We start from the raw sequence: 20,380 nt of genomic DNA on the forward strand, positions 1-20,380 counted from the left end.
AGAAAAAGAAACAGGAGATGAAAAGAAGAAGGGAAGAAAGTGAGGAGGAAGAGGAAGAAAAGACTGTGACGGTGAAGAAATTGAAAAAACAGAGAGAGTAAACAAAGAAACAGAAGAAGTCTATGAACTTTTTAAAGTGCTCTGTTGTGAATTGTGAATTGGATTGTAACTATTGATAAAAGAATAAATTAGGTATAAAAAGGTAAGTGTCTTTGAGTTTTGATTTTAAATAAGAAGCTACACTCACGCACTCATATACACGTACTATAGGGGTAAAATGTTTTTTTTTTTTTTTTTTTTTTTTTTTCAGTTATTGGCAATTGAAAGTCGATCTCTTTCTGAGAGAAGTGGGTGGCCCTGAAAAGGGCCTTTGGTTTTTGGTGTAGGGGTGAGTTCAAGCAATCAACTTTAACTGCCTTAAGCCTTTGCCACGGCCGAGGCCTACTTCTGATGATGATGATGATTTGGTTGAAATCACTAAGGGTGGTACGGTCGGCTTAGTCACAGGGTTGGCGTGTTTAGATCGGGAAGGTCGTATTCTTTTCGGTCGTGATAAAGAAGTCTGATACATTTGTTTCAGACTTCTTAACTCCGCTAAAATGTCTAACAGTACCGTGACCGTTTGATTTTCACCCTCTTGTTTCTTTGCTGCTGCTTCTTGTTGTTGTTGTTGTTTTCTTACCTCTTCTTGCTGTTGTTGCTGTAAAAGAAAAGCTTGTTCCGCTTCCTTTTGTCGTTGTATAAATTTCTCGAATTCTTCTTTCTGTCTCTGTCTAAAATTCTCCACTTGCGGTAATGAAGAAGGTGACGAAGATTCCTGAACAAATTCTTGCGAGGTAAGAAAATCCACAAAATCCCATTTTACCTCTCCTGAAAGTAAGTCCGGGTTCCCTTGGGTGGTCTCCACTGCTGGTGCACCCCAATGGATCGTTTTCTGAGTTTCCGTCATGTTGAATCACTGTCGCATAGATTGACTGCACACAGGCGCTAGCGAATCTATATAGACCACGTGTTCTCTTCGGATTGGATGCGGGCTGACTGAATTTTGTAACGCGTGTTTGGATTGGTCAATGAACTCAATCCGTTTCAATCCTTCCTCTACCTATAAATAAGCGCAGTTCACTGCAATTATTCACCTGTTCTCGGCGCCTGAAGATGTGGACCACAGTCGAATCATCAACTCTTGTGTCTTCGATGATGTTCAGGACGGACATACCGATGTATGTCCGATCCGAATGGACAGTTGTCCATAGGACCGCCAGCAACCTATGGATACGTAGGATTTACGTGGAGAGGCAAGGATGCCTCAAAAGAGTCCTGATTTACGGTCCTACAGTGAGACGAAGCCTAAGGACAAGAAGAAGTCACAGATGCCCTTCATGTTAAGGGCACATATAAACCCAAAGGCCCTTTTCAGGGCCACCCACATTTCTCGAAAAGAGATCGACTTTCAATTGCCTATCCCCCTTTTTTATTTTTAAAAAAAATAGAGACCCCTCCCTGTTTCAATTTTTTGCCTGTTCCCTTTCCATAGACCCCTCAGGTCGGGACCATATTAAAATAGGGTCCCGACCCCATTGTCCCTATACAGTCCCACGATTTTTCTCCATGTTAAATTCCCCTTGACGCTAGAGTGGCCCATGAGTTTTCCCCATGTTCAATTTCCCTTGACGCTAGAGTCGCCCACGAGTTTTCCCCATGTTAAATTTCCCTTGACGCTAGAGTGGCCCAAGGGGTTCTGTAATGCTAATTCCCCTTGACGCTAGGGTGGCCCCATTCACTACTACCAATCTATATAGTAGCGTGTCATAAACGCATCTATCCCAGCTTTGTATTAATGCGTGTAAAGACGGTCAGGACCACAGTTTCTCACCATATTGTCGTTTACATGATAATATTAGATAGATACAGACAACGATCGTTTCCGTGATTTTATAACAATAAATGCAACAGCAATAGCAACATCAAAAACGACGATGGGCTCGACTAAGGAGACATCAACAGGCGAATCCTGAACCGGCGTTTAACTGTTTACAGTTAGTTCTAAATTTATTTAATGAAAGAATCAACGGAAAACTAAAAATAATAATACCAAAGATTAAACGAGATAAGAGAGTTTTCTCGACCTAATGGTTACCTGTATTATTATGGTCTTGCTTAATTCTTTTTTTTTTCTTCATAGGTCTGACAGGTCTAAAGTCAACATAACAGTGGAATGCCAAATCAAAAATGCCGTTTTCTCTGTGGTGGCTAACGTAGGCATGGAAATTATATTTTTTGTTTTCTTGTGAAAGTGCGCAAGACGCATATATATATATATATATATATATATATATATATATATATATATATATATATATATATATATATATATATAGAGAGAGAGAGAGAGAGAGAGAGAGAGAGAGAGACAGAGAGAGACAGAGAGAGAGAGGACTGACAAAATCAGTAAGTGTATGTGATTTGGATTTTTAAGGTAGCTTTAACGATTTTTCAGTTATAAGTAAGAAGTAAGAAATATATATATATATATATATATATATATATATATATATATATATATATATATATATATATATATATATATATATATATATATATATATATATATATATATATATATATATATATATAACGCAGTGATTAGCTGTCAATGCCCTGCATCAGAAGCGATTGATTGTCTTTGCGGTACGTGGTAAGTGGTTGGTTTGGGGAGCAATGGAGGCTGTAAAACCCCTACAAATGATGCATTAAAGACAGATTCATATAATGGTTGCATGTTCAGTTAAAGACTATCATTGCTTCACTTTACTGAGTTACGGTAAGATCTATATAAACTTTTAAATAATGTTGCAAACGCTCAGAAAGAAAGGTACACCTAAGTACATGATATATTCAGTTGGACAGAGAGCGTTTTTTTTCTGAACTAAAATGAACATTGTCTGAAATAATTAATATGCCGTTCGAGACTCTTGTTCAATCAGTATTTCCGTGTAATACAAGCCATATCAAACTTGTACTTCCCGTTGACTGAAGAGAAAACAGAAATGCAGTTGTGTGTATTATGTACACTGATATTCACAGTACATTCTTTGAATATTGTATGCAGACTGATTGATGAATGATGAGCGGAAGAATGATAAAAAGAATGGAAAGACTAAAGGATGAAATGGCTGAATGACTTAATGAATGAATGAAGAAACAAACAAATGAAAGAAATAAGTAAGAGGGGTAGGATACAACATAAAATAGAAAACAAGCAGGTGGATACAATATATAAGCAGGTGGATACAATAGCTAAGTAGGTGGATACAACTGATAAGCAGGTGGATACAGTAGAGAAGTTCATTAAATATAAAGTGTTCGTTTTCTGTCGTAGGTGTGTACAAGACACTGAGGTTTAGGTAAGAAACACTAAATGGGACGGTGACAGGTTCAGAATTCCTGAAAGACTTTCTCAATGAAACTTGTGTCAGGCAGCTCTTGTCGAAAGTGGTGAGTGTCTTGTTAATAGTGTTATTTTTTTTTTACTTGTGTCAGGCAGCATTTTGTCAAAGCTTGTAAAACCTGTTTTCTAGCTTTTCGCAAGAGGCTGTTATACTCAAATTATGCATTAACCAAAACTGGTAAGTTTCTAACTCATGACAGGCAAGTATTGTTTGAATTGGTGTCGTTTTAACACTTGTAAAGTTCAACTTGTGCAAAACCGTTTGTCACAAGTGATAATTCTCCGTTAAGATTTAATATTATAAGCTTATAACTTGTATCAGGCAGCTGTTATACAATACAGTGTCCGGAATCTATTAGATTTTAAACATTGTCCGGAATCTAGTAGGTTTAAAACTTTGGCATTCAGCTCTTTTCAAAACTGAAATTTTAGAAAGAAATGATCAAACTGCATACGTTTTTTTCTCAAGCAATTTGTGGCTAAAGTGGTTAATACTTTGCCTAACAGATCATTCGGCCATTGAAGCAAGCATGTGAATAAAGAAATTTTGCATTTATTCATTTTTTCATTATTTCGTCAAAATGTGTTGATTATATTATACAAATGATGGATTATCGTAACTATGCTGTAGATATAACAGCATAACAGTGCATCAGTTGTAGTTGCTATGACACTCTACAGAGCATTCATCATAGGACATTCTTAGCGAAACTTGTGTCAGGCAGATCTGGTCGAAACTTGACACTTCATTTCCACATGTCAAAAATGTTTTATTCACTGATGTTCTAAAGTGTTTGCCTTTTCTTTGCGAATTTCTACAAATTATACAGAATCTTCTTTCTAACTTTTAATTGTAGCTGCAGATAACATGAAGCTTTTTGTTTTCACTTAAACGAAGGCATGCAAATAAATTAAAATGCAGCTGACATCCATTGCGCCAAGACCAGGATGTTGTTAAATTCATGACTAATAGTTACGATTTTTGATGTCCACTCGTGTAGATTGTGTATTTCATGTGATTTCCTTAAAAAAGCGAACCATTTTGCAGATTTAGAGACGTGGAGGATACAAGTCTCTCCTACTTGTTACTGCATAAGCAAACATAAATGGATCCATTTATTACTGGGATATGCTAAAAAAAAGGGGATACGCAACATTTTGACAAAGAATGCACTGACAAAGACTGCCTCAGTGCAAGGATTATCATCCACCAGGCCAGGAACCGCTATTCTTCTTTATCATAGGTGTACTCTGTAAACCGAAGAATGTCAATTAGCAGAAACAACACCCTAATCTGAGTGGCGAAATAGATGAACATAAATGAAATATGAAGATTTATATTCAGATATTTATACTGATCAAACTTATGCCAGTACGCATTAATGCTGAAATGTCGTTTAAGTTTGGCACAGAATGAAAACTCAATCTCAAACCCAAGACCAGAGTTTTTCGATTTCAAGTATGAGATCTACATTCCTAGATTGAAATGATAAATCTCAATTGCGTCTGATGTAATATTCCGGCGCACCGTGCAACGGCTGATCTCGGTGTATAATGTTCATAAAATAGGTAACATGTTATATAAGTACAATTTTCAGATTCGGTTCTACTTTAAAATTTTAGGTAAGTACTACTAAACCCTGTGCCGCCACAAATTTTACCTACAAATTCTCTTTACTTTCTTTAACCAGGTGTTTGAGTTGGTTCGACATAAAATAGACAGCATCTTTCAAATTACTTATGAATATCCAGGTAAGTGCAAAAATACACCTTCTGATATAATTAAAATTCATCAAACAGTCACACAATCGATCAATTGAATGATTAATCTATAAAAATGCAAGTCATATGGCGGTTGAAAATACTTTTTTTAAAATCAACTGTTCGAGGAATGTAACTACGATGGCATATGTTACTACACAAATACTAAAATCAACCCGAAAAGGTTATGAAAATGAAACGATAATATGATAATATGAAACAGTAGCAGGATATCTACTAAACACTCCATATATATATATATATATATATATATATATATATATATATATATATATATATATATATATATATGTGTGTGTGTGTGTGTGTGTGTGTGTGTTTATGCATGCATGCATGCATGTATGTATGTATGTAGATCACATCATTTCCATAGCAGAGGAATGTTCAGATCAACAAATTAACTGTTCAATCAGTAGCGTGGAAGTAAAAATATGATAAGCCTGTGCAGATTTCTCTCAGACGATAAATTCGGGCAAAAAGCAGTTCTATTAATGATGCTGATCCGGTGCCTGAATAAAAAAAAATAACATTTCAATCGCAATCCGCGCGGAATCAGAGATGACCCATTTTAGATGTGATAGAACAATCCATTGGGTCAATGGGATGATCCCCCTTGATGTTTGCGGATTCTTCCGGATTCCTCTAATTAATCGTTGTTTACACAGATTCTGGACGAATCCACGTTTTCGATCAGGCCCAGGTTGCCTCTGCTGATGGCCCTACCCATGAGTCTTGTGCGTAAAAAAGCAAAATGGGGCGCGTTACAATTTTTGAAGACCATGACTGTCAGCACACATCGATGTCGAACAGGTCTGACGTAATCGCGTGACGGTTTTGTCATACGTGGTTTTGTATTATCGGCGGGGACGCACAAGCGACTTAAATACTGTTATACCCATTTTGGGGATTGGGGTAGGTGGGTTATCGTGTGATTATGAAGGTCATTAAAAATCTTTGTTGTTCTGTGAGGTTCATTCACAATTGTTTATGCTTATGTCGCAGTATCGTCCAGACAATGTATCTGTCGTATGACGTATTTTTACTGTCCCCGCATCGCTTCACCTGCTTGATTGCCATTTCGGCACCGATCGCGAGAAGATGTCTTTGTTGCGGTCCAGTACGGGCCGACATGGACTTAGCTCACCTATGGCATCGTTAAACCCTTGGGGTATTCCTCCCGTGCAAGTATAAAATCGCGGGCAAATTCATGAGCGGGTTCGATCCCGATGACGGCCACAATGGGAAAATATTCTTCGGGCATGAATTTGCCATTCTTGAGAGCCCGGGTGCATCTACTTATGCAACTCGTCAGAACTGGCTAAAAACAATAACTTTTGGTAAGAAAAGAGATTATATCAGGTCTATGGCAGAGGAATTTTCAAATCAGCATCATAACAGTTCGATCAGCCGTGTGTATCTAAAAAACAATAATGATAAACCCGTGCGGAATTGTCTCCGAGAGTTGTAGATCTGGTGCCCGAACTAGCTAAATAACAATTCTATTACAGGCCACTGCGTCAGAGATTACCCATTTTAAAATGAATTTCTTTAATATTATCGTAGTTGTAGTTCTTATCATAATTACCACATCATCACTATTGTTTTCAAACTCTTCTCGTTCTTATTCTTCATTTTCTTATTTCTTTAAAGTATTATGTTCCAATTTTTATGTTTCCAATATACAGACACGCAGACTGACTTCAGATTATTAAAGGGGGTTGAAATGCACACGTCTATGTACACGTCGATGTACACGATAGCTCAGCAGGTGGAGCTTCCGGAGTTTTGGGACATCAAATCGGTAGATATTCATTACAAATATTTTTTAATTTTTTTATATCTAAGTCACTTCATTCTGAGTTGTCTCTGTTTATAGTTTTATGTATGTATGTATGCATGCGTGCGTGCGTGCGTGTGTAACAAAACTTGATCATAATAATGGCTATATGGTGCAATTAATGTAAAAATCTAAAAATATACGATTAAGAATTTTGTGTTGAAAACTGTGGACACCAAAGAGGCGATTCATTGCAAGTTATGGTAAGTTTTTTAGTATTGATACGAATATTGTTGGACGGTTTTCATTGTCTATCCGCAGCATTTGTACCTTTACATTCCATAGTTTACATCCATTATTTCAAGTAAAACAAACACCGACACCCCTACCCATATATAAATATGTTTGTTGGGGTTTATTTTAAACCCAATAATACGAAGTTTAGTCTTAAAGCTGGAACACGCGTTTGCAGACGTTGTTAATTGCCATTACTCAATACAGGTTCGATAACTGGCGAATAATGTTGTTTTTTCCCCAGAAGGTGCGTGTTTGGAGTTTGACAAGTGAGGTATAATGGCATTACATAACTCATTTCAATATTTTCCAGATGTTAAATGGAGTCTTCTGTGTTTTGAATATAGGGCAGAAATAGTTTCAGCTATAAACTGGCTAGAATGTTTTGGTACAGCCAGGAATTCAAATTTTGATCTCTCCACTTTAAATTAGGGGTTATTGGTCGTCAAACAATACACAACAATAATCTCTTTCTGCCTCCACCATTAATACTGGCCGCCATGCATTGCCTATCGTGTGTTCAAAAATGGCGTTAAACCCAACGATAGCAACAACAACAACAAAGACGACATTTGCCTTCACCCTCAAAAACACTCCAGCCAAATGACAGCAAACGTTATCCCGGTGGTGACGAACTCAGTGTCATCGTAATTATCAATCAGCGATTTATGTTCTTCAATTAGTTTTAATGCTTTGTTGACAATAATTGGGTTAAAAGTAACATCATCATCAAAAAGAGGTAATATCACATTAGCGTATGCTCTAAGCATGTGTTCAGCGTCTGCTCTATCGTCTACAACTTCAAGTAGTTTTTTTATCGGGATAATCCATACTTAATTCGAGAAATATGTAACGTTTATTAAATTTCTCGTTTAAATGTGGATTTTTTTGACAATGTATTTTTTATTTTTTATTTGCCAAATTATTAAGTTCTCTATGTACCCGTTTTATTCGATTTTCTTCAGGGGTTTTTTTCGCCCATGCACTCGCTCTTTCACCATATTTGATTTAATGATTAAATCAATATTTTCTTTGCCTAGCTCAATTAATATTTTTTTTCGATAAATCTACCTTTTTTGTACCTCGCTACAGTGATCTGGATGAGAGTTTTTTTCTTATTAAATCAAAATATCTTATAGCTTTTTTGAGTTGTGGAGCGCGTATTCCATGCACACGAAGAAAATTATCTGTAACCGGTCATAGAGCAGTTATTTTTAGAGGATTTGATAAATGAAATAACTTTTCATCTCGTTCATTTCGTTTTAGCGTTTGCTTCTTACATTTGAAGGTAAGATACAGTATTGAGATTACTGACGCATACATAATTATTGATGTTACAAACACTATCATAAAATTCATTTGCTACAGTCACAATTGGTGGGTCTGTCATTGTGTCTGACATTTATTCTATACTGTCCGATTAAATTTTAAATGTGATCGTCGAGTATATATATTTGAAATGCGGTCAGACCAGAATAAGTCTTTGTTGTACTATCCAACGTTTTCCAGATTACATCATCGTTAGATCCTTCTAAACGCCAGTTATGAATTCGTCCGGTACCAGAATTTAATCGTCCTCACAAATGAAATTGCCAAATATATACCGTAGCAGGTCATTTTATTTTTAACCAAAGGTTTACAGTTAGTCGTCCACTCTAGATCACCACCAACAACTAAAATAAAAAGAACATGATTTGGATTATTTCCTGAATATTGTGTTGATGTACTTGCAACAAATCCAACTCGGTTATCAGATGTTTCAACATGTGCTGAAATATATCCAACACTGTTTTTACTTCGTTTTCCGCCTCCACCAGGAACGTTGTCTACGTAATCTTTTTTTTTGTCAGATCAACGGGATTAGCTGAAGTATAAATCGTTGTTATTTTGTTAGCGCCCACATCTATCGGACCTGATATTACCTCTCCGATTTTTTTTACATACGTGCCATTAACAGCTGGATATACAGCTGCGATTGCTGAAATTTTACTGTCATCAACATTTTTTATTTGTCAAGTCAACATCGGCGGCAGGATTATGCGACGATGTTATTTTGTTAGCGCCAATATTTAGCATGCCAGACATGATGTTGCCGGTCAACTTTAAGAAGTTGCTTTTGACAAATTTAGCGTTGTATTGTCAGGTTGTGTATTGTAAATTAACTTACCACCCATGTTTATGCTGACAGTCATTGTTCCACGAGACCAACGTAAATAAGGCGTTAGTGTAATTTTCAGCTGAAAATAACTTACTGCGCCTGTCTCATCAGCTGTTGGTGAGTTTGTTGAAAACACAATTACTTTTGCGTTATTGCTCATCACCAGGTTACCAGTCATTGTGTCGCCGATTTTCTTTACCGCACTGACTGACCTTACTTGGTTATAACTTGTCGCTTGACTTGTGCTTACATGTCCTGGTGGGAAATCTTGCCTATGTCCGATAATCTTTTAATCGGACATAACAATATTTCTTCTAATGGTACGCCCGTCTTATCTAGTTTTATGTCATCAACATATTTTAACTGCAGCCAGCTTTCTGCCTGGTTTTGACTTAAAGTTGTAGGCGGAGATGTAATTTCTAAATTTATGATCTTTTACCTGACATATCAATGTTGCCGGCCATTGTTCCGCCGGTCTTATTTTGCTTGTTATCTTCAACAGATTTTTGTCACAAGTCCCAACACAATTGTTTAGACATCAACAAATTATCGGTCATAGTATCGCCGGATTTCTTGAGATCAACTGTTCTATTTGTTGTTACAGTATTAGAAGATACCGACCCGGTTAATGTCGTGTAATAGCTCATTGTTTATTTCTTACCAACACACACATTTTTGTGTGGGATAACATTTTATCGGTTGATAAATATAAAACGATGTCAATGATGAATTTTGATACCGAGTGATTAATCGCGCATAAACGCAACAATGAACTACCCGATTGCCATTACCATATTGTTAGTGGGACAGGATCTGGCAAAACAAACTTGCTGATGAATTTACTGCTCAACGGCAACTTTAACTACGATCGAGTATATATTTACACAATTAATCCACAGCACAATAAATACGATATGGTAAGCGATTACAACGACACATTACTAGATTATTTTGGTTTCGGCGAAGATATATTTTTAACCAAAAAACCTGATGATCTTACTATGGTAAAAAAACTTGATTCGTACGAACAAAACATAATTGTGTTTGACGATGTTCCGCTGAACAATAGCGAAATGAATAAATTAGGATCTTACTTCTCTCTTTCAAGAAACAAGAAATTTAATGTTCATCTTGCCCAGGGTTTTTATAACGTTGACAGATTTATACGGAATTTCATCAAAAATCTCAATTGTCTGATTTAGTTTGCCCGACATATCACGAAATTCCGATCAAATTTCTGAAAAAATAAAGATTTTTTGTCCGATTTCTCAAAAAATTAAAATTCACTTTATTTTAGTCAAGCAATGAAATATAACCATGAAATAAAACCGCAAATGGAAATGTGACCGAGATTTAGTTCTCGAGCAAGATAAAATTGTAACTTGCTGCCAACGCTGTAATCACAGATAAGTAATCGGCACCGGTATTGACATCCACAAACTTATTGGTAAATTACCAAAACCAATTGGTGGTTGGATATTACACAAACCAAAAAAGATGTTTCCGCGATGAAAGGCTGTCGCGAATGCCGTTGACTATATCTGGGCAATATATTTAGTAGATACGTCAAATATATCTAAATTTAACGATGACAAAAAATACTTGTTTAAGGTAATTGATATTTTTAGTAAATACGCGTTCAGTAATCCGGTTACAGATGAAACAGGAACATCAATAACAGATGTGCTAAAAACAATTATCGTTAGCACGGAAAGAAAATCAAATAAAATTTGGACTGACCATGGCGCTGAGTTTTTCAATAAAAATTTGAATATTGTTTAAAACAGAACAATATTTAAAAAATACGTTACTGGCAATGAGGTTAAGAGCGCTATTATTCAACGATTTAACTGTATGCTTAACTGGCGGATACACAAACATTTAACAATGAAAAATAATAACAGATACATGGACGATCTTCCACAGATTATATCAAAATATAACAAGACAATATATAACCATTTTACGCTGGTAAAAGTATGATGTCGCCGACAGACGCAATTAAAAATTCGATACCTGCAAGCAAAAATATGTAACGCCGGCATAAATTTAAGATCGGCGACAAAGTCAGAATTTTATTAACAAAAAGAAAATATTTGAAAAAGGTTTAACAGAAACTGGACCGAAGTATTTGTCGTCGATAAAATTCTATCGACGATTCCTGTTACTTATTCGTTAAAAGATTTATTAGGAGAGCTAGTAATTGGTAACTTTTACGAACAGAAACTACAGCGGACAGACCAAGATATCTTTGTTATCGAACGAGTTATCCAAAAAAAGTCTGGTCAAATGGCGCGGTTTCGGTGCGAAATTTAACAGCTGGGTACCGACCAGTATAATTAAAATGTAAGATTTTTGTAAATTTATTCGTTTTTCGGTAGGACTGATTTACAGTTGATTGGTCTACATAACGACGTCAAATATAATTTTCTTTCTTCTTTCAGTTGCATCAAGTTGAAGACCTTAACAAACACAAAATCGAATTTTATCCCTTTTTGTCGTCCAGGTATCTTCACGTTCATAAAAGGAATTATCAATTTCCAGAGTAACTGATTTTCCTCAACTGTAAAATTAAACTCCGTTATATTTTTTAGCAATGTATCTGCCAGTTGTCGATCTTCCTTGTGATTTTTCTTTATCAACCATGGTTACGATGTCGCTGTCATAAGCGGTAATGAAATTATCAATGGCAGCGATTTCATCGTCTTCATTGCAATCATGCATCAACAAACTTAAACCAAATTCATCGTTGATGACTGCGTTGTGGACTTTATCATATACGATGAATATCTTTTCGTTGGCAGCAGTGACATTGTCACAATCGTCGCAGTAAATATCTGCTCGGCGTTTCATCAATTCCATATTAAATTAACTTTAGTATAATTTGATAAATTAACAATGATTCGATCTCATGGGCGAGCAACAATAGTCAATCGTGAGTAGCTTGATAAAGCTGTCAGACAAGCCTAATTTGCAAACGAAAATGATTCGATATAATTTAATTTGGTTTTGGTAATTGGTGGTAGTGATGAAGTGCTTCTGATAGAGGCAGAAAGAAGCAGCTACTAGAAGATGTAGCTGCTTATATAACATATGACAGGGAAGCTATCATGATTTGGTGTCACATGTGTATCGATCAAGCAAAATTAATAGAAATCTCAGCGGAACTTTAGTTGTCGAATTTAAAGAAGTTTCTGTTGAAGGGTGAATGTGATGTGTCGGGATTTATTTGGCCATTAGGATTTTAATCTAACTGATGCTGTATTAATTTTATAATATCTCGCAGCAGAATTTATTGAAGGAAATTTAATTTCCTCGTTTGTTTCGAGATTTACTGCAACAACAGGTTTAACGTTACTAAAATTATGATTACCCGCTTTACCTTTTCTAACATTTTCTTGATGAGTAACTAGCTCTAAATTTTCTAAACGATTATCGGTCTTAATGTTATTGATGTGTTTAATCACCAACCCTGGTGGAATAGGACCGTTACATACATCGAACACAAACCGATGTGATTTGTAACAAGCTGGGTTAGTTTTAATAACTCTGACAACCTGCAAATACAAAATATGAGTTATTATACCGGTAACATTTTTTGTTTTAACATGTCTGATCAAACCTTGATCATTGGCCTCGTACAACTCAAACACATGATGAGGCTGATATTCGTTTTGAAAAGATAAATTTGCGTTACTGTCATCGGTAACTGCACCGTTGACATGATAAACTCTCTCTCCTTCCGGAATTTCATCACAAAACAGTGAATAAATGAAATCTTTTCTAAACATCTCTGTGCGCTCGGTATCACCTGGCTTTACTGATATTTTATAACCCGCCGGTGTTTTCTGAGCGAAAGGAACTTTGCTTTTGGGATTGATCACGGACCCTAATATATTCCCCGTATCGTAAATTTTGTGTCATTTATATATTACGTTTTTATAAACTCTCATTGTACATAATTTAAGAAATCAATCTGAAATTTATACATCCTAATGTATTACGATGCTGAAATTACGAGATAATGGGATAAAAAGCTTAATAACGAATATTATTCCAAGTAAATTTGCTACAGCTTTTGTCGGATTTGATAACAGTTATCCATTTGACAACCAACTTGTTATAGCAAATTTTACCTCAACAAATCTATTTCGTTTTCTCCAACCAACAATAAAGCGTGAACTTCATTTACACAAAGGACTAAGGATCCTAGTGCAATACCACCTTATACTGTCAAAATTACACGTTACCGAAAAAACAATCGATGAAAAAATTGCTGATCCGTATATTGCCACAAAATCTAAACGAGTTGTAATCGGAACAGGTCTTGCCAATTTGTCCGACAAGATTCTTCAGTAAATAAATATAAAATAATAGAGGAATATCGGGTTGGAAGTTCGAGACGATTTCTGAGATTTTATTTCACACGATGAAATACAATTCATTACGCAGTAGCTCATACTTCGACTTTCCAAAGAAAATAAAAAAAATAAAAAGTGTTGAATTAACGTTAAGAATATGGCAAAAAATATTTCATGGGGGCGATCAGATAAAGATTCTGAACGTGTCAGAAAATACGCTGATTATATATCATCACTAAACTTTTCCGGTAGTGACTTTCCTGTTGCGAAAAATCAAATACCAAAGTTTGAAAAGAAAACAATATTTCAATAAATGTATTTGGTTTTTACGAACAAGATCAAATTTATCCTCGAGTTATTTCTGACAAAGCATCTCAATTAACAATGAATATACTATTTTAAAAAATAAAAATCATTATGCTTGGATTAAAAAACGTACGGACTTGTGGGAAAACAGTTCAATAAAATTTTAAAAAATCTATTTCTGTTATCGTTCTTTATATGGTTGTTCCAATGATAGAGAGTTTGAAAAACTTTTGCAATACTGTTCGGAAGTACAGCGAATAACAATGCCAACATAAAAAGATAAAATACTGCAATTTAAAAATCACAATCATAAAAACCTACCGTTTGTGATTTATGGTGACTTTGAGTGTCTTTCACAGCTTGTATTTGGTGCAGAGAATAAACCTAATCGATCAAGTACAATAAAATTTCAAAATCGTGTGCCATGCGGATTCGCGTATAAAGTTGTGTGCGCGGTTGATCCCAGTTTCTCCAGACCAATAAAACTTTATCGCGGCGTCGATCCCGGAATTCGTTTACTTGAACGATTAATAAGCGAAGTCGATTCTATTTCCAATCGACTAAGAGCGACCAAACCAATGAAAAGTTTAACTCAAGAGCAATAAATTGATTTCGATCAAGCAGAAATTTTTCGTATTTGTGAATCACAGTTGGGCGATGACCGAGAGCGCGACCATTGTCACTTGACAGGACAATATCATGGACTCCCACATGATAATTTTAATCTACAAGTTCATGCTCCTGATTTTCACCCGGTTATTCTCCATAAATTTAGAGGATACGACACTCATCTCATCGTAGAGACATTTGGTAATCCAGAAGTACTAGCACAATTAAAAATTAACGACGGAAGAATAAAACGTATTCCGAATCATTTTGAAAAGTATTTGTCTATCACGTTGGGTAAATTAGGATTCATCGATAGTCTGCAATTCATGGCAGCATCGCTTGATGAGCTTGTGCGTGGTTGTAATGAGTTTGATAATCTGCGAGACTGTTTCGGTGACAAATATATTTGACTCAAGCAAATAGTATATTTCCTTTCGAGTATCTTGATGATTGGAGCAAGTTTAACGAAACATCATTACCGGAGCAAAGTAAGTTATACTCGCAACTGAATAACGAAGATGTTAATGATAGCGAGCATAAATACGCACAATATATTTGGAATAAATTTAGTTGTAAAACATTTGGCGATTATCATGATTTGTATTTGAAAACAGATGCTTTGTTACTCGCCGATGTATTAAGAATTTTAGGCGGGTCAGTTACATAAATTACGGTCTAGATCCTTGCTGGTATTATTCTTTATCTTGTTTATCATGGGACGCTTTGTTGAAATTTAGTAAAGTAAAACTAGAGTTATTCACCGACGTCAACATGTTCAACTTTATTGAAAAGGGAATTCGCAGTGGAGTAAGTGTTATCACAAAAAATGTGCGGCTGCGAATAACAAGTATATGAAAGATTTTAATCCTAATCTGCCGTTGATTTTTATCGTTTATCTTTAAACAAATAATGTATGTGGCTGTGCAATGTTAGAGCCAATGCCGTTAGCGGATTACATTGGATTTCGCCGGAACAAATTTATGCGTGAAACAGAAGGATAAAAATACCTGACGATGTGAGTTATTTCATTGAAGTTGATTTGGATTATCCGATTGAGCGTCACGATTTGCATAACGATTACCCGTTTTGTGCGGAATCAAATGACAATCGATTACAATTTGTTGTCAAAAAATCAGAAAATTATAGCAGGAGACAGAACAAACTCAAAAGCAAGTTAACTAGTACCAAATGTGTTGAATAAACGAAATTACGTCATTTATTATTAAAATTTTAAAGAAGTAGTTGATTCCGGTCTAATTTTAAGAAAAGTTAATCGAGTACTAAAATTCAAACATTCGCCTTGGATGAGCGGTTACGTCAAATAGTATACCACCCGACGAGCAGCTGCCACTACAAATTTTGAAAAGAAGTTCTTTAAGTTGATGAATAATTCTGTTTTTGGTAAGAAGATGAAAACTATTTTTAAAAAAAGCGTTTATATTGAAATGGTAACAATATCGTTCGTCGGAATAAACCTGTTGCATCAGACGATTTTGTCAGCATGAAAATATTTGGTGAAAATCTTGTTGCGGGACAAAAAATAGATAAATTTGAAGTTTAATAAACCAATTTGTGTTGGCGCCGCCTTACTTAAATTATCGAAGTGGTTCATATACGATTTTCATTACAATTTTGTCACGGTTAAATGGCCGTAAAGGAAATTATTGTTTACTGATACTGATTTGCTAGTTTGTGAAATCGAATGTGACGATATTTATAAGGAAATTTATGATAATCCACAACTGTTTGATTTATCAGATTATCCTTGAGATAGTGGGTTTCAAGACAGTACGAATAACAAAGTAATTGGTAAATTCAAAGCCGAAATGAATTTTCCCGTAATGTCAAAATTTGTTGAATTAAGATAAAAAAATGTGTGCGGTACGACTAGACAATATCAAATTAACTGAGAAAGCAAAAGGTATAATGAGCGGATTAGTAAAATATGTGATGAGATTCGACGATTATAAATATGTACTTGATGGTGGCGTCAGTTATGTCAGGACAATGGCGATTAGAACAAATCACCACAAACTTGAGACCGACGTTATTGTTAAAAGTGGATTATTAAATTTTGATGATAAACGTTATTGCGAAAATGAATAGATACTTTAGCGCTTGGTCATTATCGGACACGGAAATGGGATTTTCTTGATTTCTTGTTGTCAGTGTGAATTTTTATATAAAAATCAAGCATAAATTTTATCAAAAAATCAAGTATAAATTTGATCTAATAACAAGAAATAAGAATGTTTTAAACGCTATCAGTCACAGGCAGCAACAGCCGTAAAATTTAAAATATTTTACTTGACAATAAACCGCTCACAGTTGAGATCAACAATGAAATTTCAGGGATGTGTTTTAGTAAATTTGACAAAGTAAAATTTTCACTTGTTCGATCCGATGACTCGGAATATTTTAATTATCTCGAGCAGTTTAGATCAGAATTACTATAAAGGTTTAATAACTTCCATGACCTGATCAGTCAACAAACATATACTAAATTAGCAATCAACCTTGATCGATCAAAAGTATTTTCTTCTACATTAATTACCATCTTAACAGAGCCGCAATAAACGATTTCTGTGAATGTCGAAGACGAGTAAGTGGGAAATAAAGTTTTGTCTTTATCACCGTGATGATGAAATATTTCTGATATCTACAGTTCAGACATTAACATTAGGTGAAGAAATATAAATTTTATCTAAAATATTAACATAAAATTTTTGTTATCAATACCGATATAAATTTTTAGTAGTAAACAATAATGATGAGGGTTACTGGTGAAGCAACCCTAAAAAAACTTTCGCGTAACCACCATAAAATTCGTCACCAACGGAATAACCTTTGCCTGCAATTTGGCAGTGGTGTCTTTGGGTGTGACGGCAAATGGCGTCTTTGTATTTGTTTGGACGATTGTTAGAGTTACTGCGCCAGAAACCTAATTATTGTTTACTACTCCCTTATCCTTGTTGACGTGAACTCGTTTATCATTTTATATATGTGGAAAATAATGACATTATTTATTCTTTCTACACCATGCCTGTTAAATTGTCCACGATGGAGGATAAACAATCGCCTAAAGGAATCCGCAGTATAATGCAGTGGAAAATTTTTAATATAAGTACAACAACCATAAGGCTTACAATAGAGACTGGTGCCCCCACCCCCGCATAACTGTTATTCAGTAGCCTCCGTAGCTGTCGCGCACTCGTTTGTGTGTGTGTGTTTGTGTGTGTGTGTGTGTGATTTGGATTTTTAACATAGCTTTAACAATTTTTCAGTCATATCGCTACTATAGTGATGTCTAACACTGGAGTATCATGCTGCATATGTAGAGCAATCATGACCCACAGTCACATTATGATTTTACCAGGCCGACCAGTCTTAACACTCACATCTTAATGTTGAGTTCCAAGCGAGTCAGCTGCTAGTACCCTTTTTATAAGTCTTTGGTATGACTCGACCGGTGTTCGAACCAGAGACCTCCCGCACCCTAGGCGGACGCTCTAACCACTTAGGCAACTGAAGCGGTAAATTAAAAAAACCCCGATACATTATGTACCATAATTTCACATATGAAAAAGTCATCTAGGTTTCAAACTCGAGTTCTTTTTTTATAAATATATATGCATAATTAATAATTCCAAAATATCACTCAGCCTTATCCTCTACTTGGTTTGTTACCTTACGTGAGTGATTGTACGGTGTTATATAACACAGGTTGCCTTATGTGACAGATCGTACGGTGTTACATAACACAGGCTATCTTGTGGGAGCCTCAACCATCGCAAAATAACCGTATATGCATGATAAACACTTAGTGTGCAACTATATTGAGGTGTTATAAAACAAGAATTGGGTGTGTAATATACATTGACGATATGAACGCCTGTTTATGTTTAAGGGTCATACACTTTTCTTGATATTGTAATAACCCATCAGTCTAAAAGTAACTCGTGTGTGAAAATCTACTTAAGTATGTTGGATAATGCTAACGTCTGTTTAAGTGTGTAACATGCGGATGATGTGAATGTCTGCTTATGTGTGATTTACTTTGCTTTTTATTACTGTTAAATATAAACGGTGTGTAATCAATGCAACGATCAATTTGTATTTTCTGTCTCAGTTCACTTTGAACGTTATGATACTTCTCGAAAAATTCATCCTTACTATGATTATTGCTTCCCAGATTAAGATGTATTTGCATTATTATCGTTATGTTAAAGATCTTTTATTATTTTACTTCTAGTTTGTATTGTGGCAGAACAATACTATTCCTCGTCTACCTCCATCGATACCTTTTCCTGTCAACTTACCACAAGTCGATGATGCAAAAAGGTTTGAAGTTTGGATAAGCGAAAAAGGCATTCATAACCTCTGGGGAGATCTATCCCAGTACTTTATCAACCGTGTTGTAAACCAGGTATTATGTCTCACTAACATTGCAATCTACTAACGTAAATACCTACACATTTACCCACGATTGCCTCACTCATATTAAAATCTAATACATTAAATACGTACTTACTTACCTACAATCATGTAACTCTCTCTCTCTCTCTCTCTCTCTCTCTCTCTCTGTAACTATTGATATAATAATGACGATACGTATGAATGTACGTCATAGTATATATGTTAGTTCCCTACAGCATTCACAAACGGACTGAAGTTGGCTATATCTCCTTTTAAGGTTTCAATGTACCGTTGAGGAGCAGCAGCGTTGTAAAGTCTTATGTACACTAATATAAGTGTTACGTCTTATATACATTGATATAAGTGTTAAGTCTTATGTACACTGATATAAGTGTTCAGTCTTATATACACTGACATAAGTGTTAAGTCTTATATACACTGATATAAGTGTTACGTCTTATATACATTGATATAAGTGTTAAGTCTTATGTACACTGTTATAAGTGTTAAGTCTTATGTACACTGATATAAGTATGGAAACAACAAGTAGTATAGGCGACCATCTCATTTAATTGTAGTAAAAATGTATAACTAAAACAACATTTATGCACTAAAAATAGATACGAATGTTTACTGAGTGCATGTAATTGCCAGTCTCAATTAACACAAATACACTTGGATACTGATATACTATATTTATTTGGCCATGTGTTTTCTTCAATTACACCGCATTCCCTTTCCATTTCGTATATCTTGAACCCAAACTTCCACATCCATTCCATTAAAGAGGTCACTTCCTCGCGACCGCACGAAAATATACATATGATGTATGCAGGTATATGGACGCTAAGAAGCAACTTTTCGGGGGAAGGGGGGTGTCGTTTTTTTTTTGCCACTAAAACAGGATGGGGCTGGGTAGATATCTGATTTTAGCGAAGATGCTTAAAGAAAGTTCGTCAATGAGATGTTTATTTTTAATGTAACTGAAAGACGAATGAATCTGACGTAATACTCATGCGCTCAAGACCAACAATAGATTTAACAAATTCATGCGCATGTAAACAACTTATATAAGGAAACTATATCGTTCCTAACTGAACTAATGAGAATATGTAGCTTCAACGAGCAATTAAACATTAATTAGCATATGGTATTTAATGTTTAATTGCTCATTGAAGCTAATTAGCATTTGGAACTTATAAACGAATAAGACTGATATTCGGATCTAT

At 35.3% G+C, this 20,380-nt stretch overlaps 1 protein-coding gene across 1 annotated transcript in view; it reads left to right on the plus strand.

Moving 5' to 3' along the window:
• The first annotated feature begins 3,413 nt into the window (after nucleotides 1–3,413).
• Nucleotides 3,414–20,380, plus strand: part of LOC149780602 (uncharacterized) — a 54,297-nt gene continuing 37,330 nt past the window's right edge. Inside the window, exons 1-4 of the mRNA XM_089937724.1 lie at nucleotides 3,414–3,495; nucleotides 5,140–5,200; nucleotides 6,916–7,031; nucleotides 18,988–19,161. Coding sequence (XP_089793850.1) covers nucleotides 6,954–7,031; nucleotides 18,988–19,161 — 252 coding nt within the window. The 5' untranslated portion in view covers nucleotides 3,414–3,495; nucleotides 5,140–5,200; nucleotides 6,916–6,953. The remainder of the gene's footprint in view (nucleotides 3,496–5,139; nucleotides 5,201–6,915; nucleotides 7,032–18,987; nucleotides 19,162–20,380) is intronic.

This window comes from Sinohyriopsis cumingii, chromosome 16, assembly GCF_028554795.1.
Source record: "Sinohyriopsis cumingii isolate HCF-2022 chromosome 16, ASM2855479v2, whole genome shotgun sequence".
NCBI lineage: Eukaryota > Metazoa > Mollusca > Bivalvia > Unionida > Unionidae > Sinohyriopsis > Sinohyriopsis cumingii.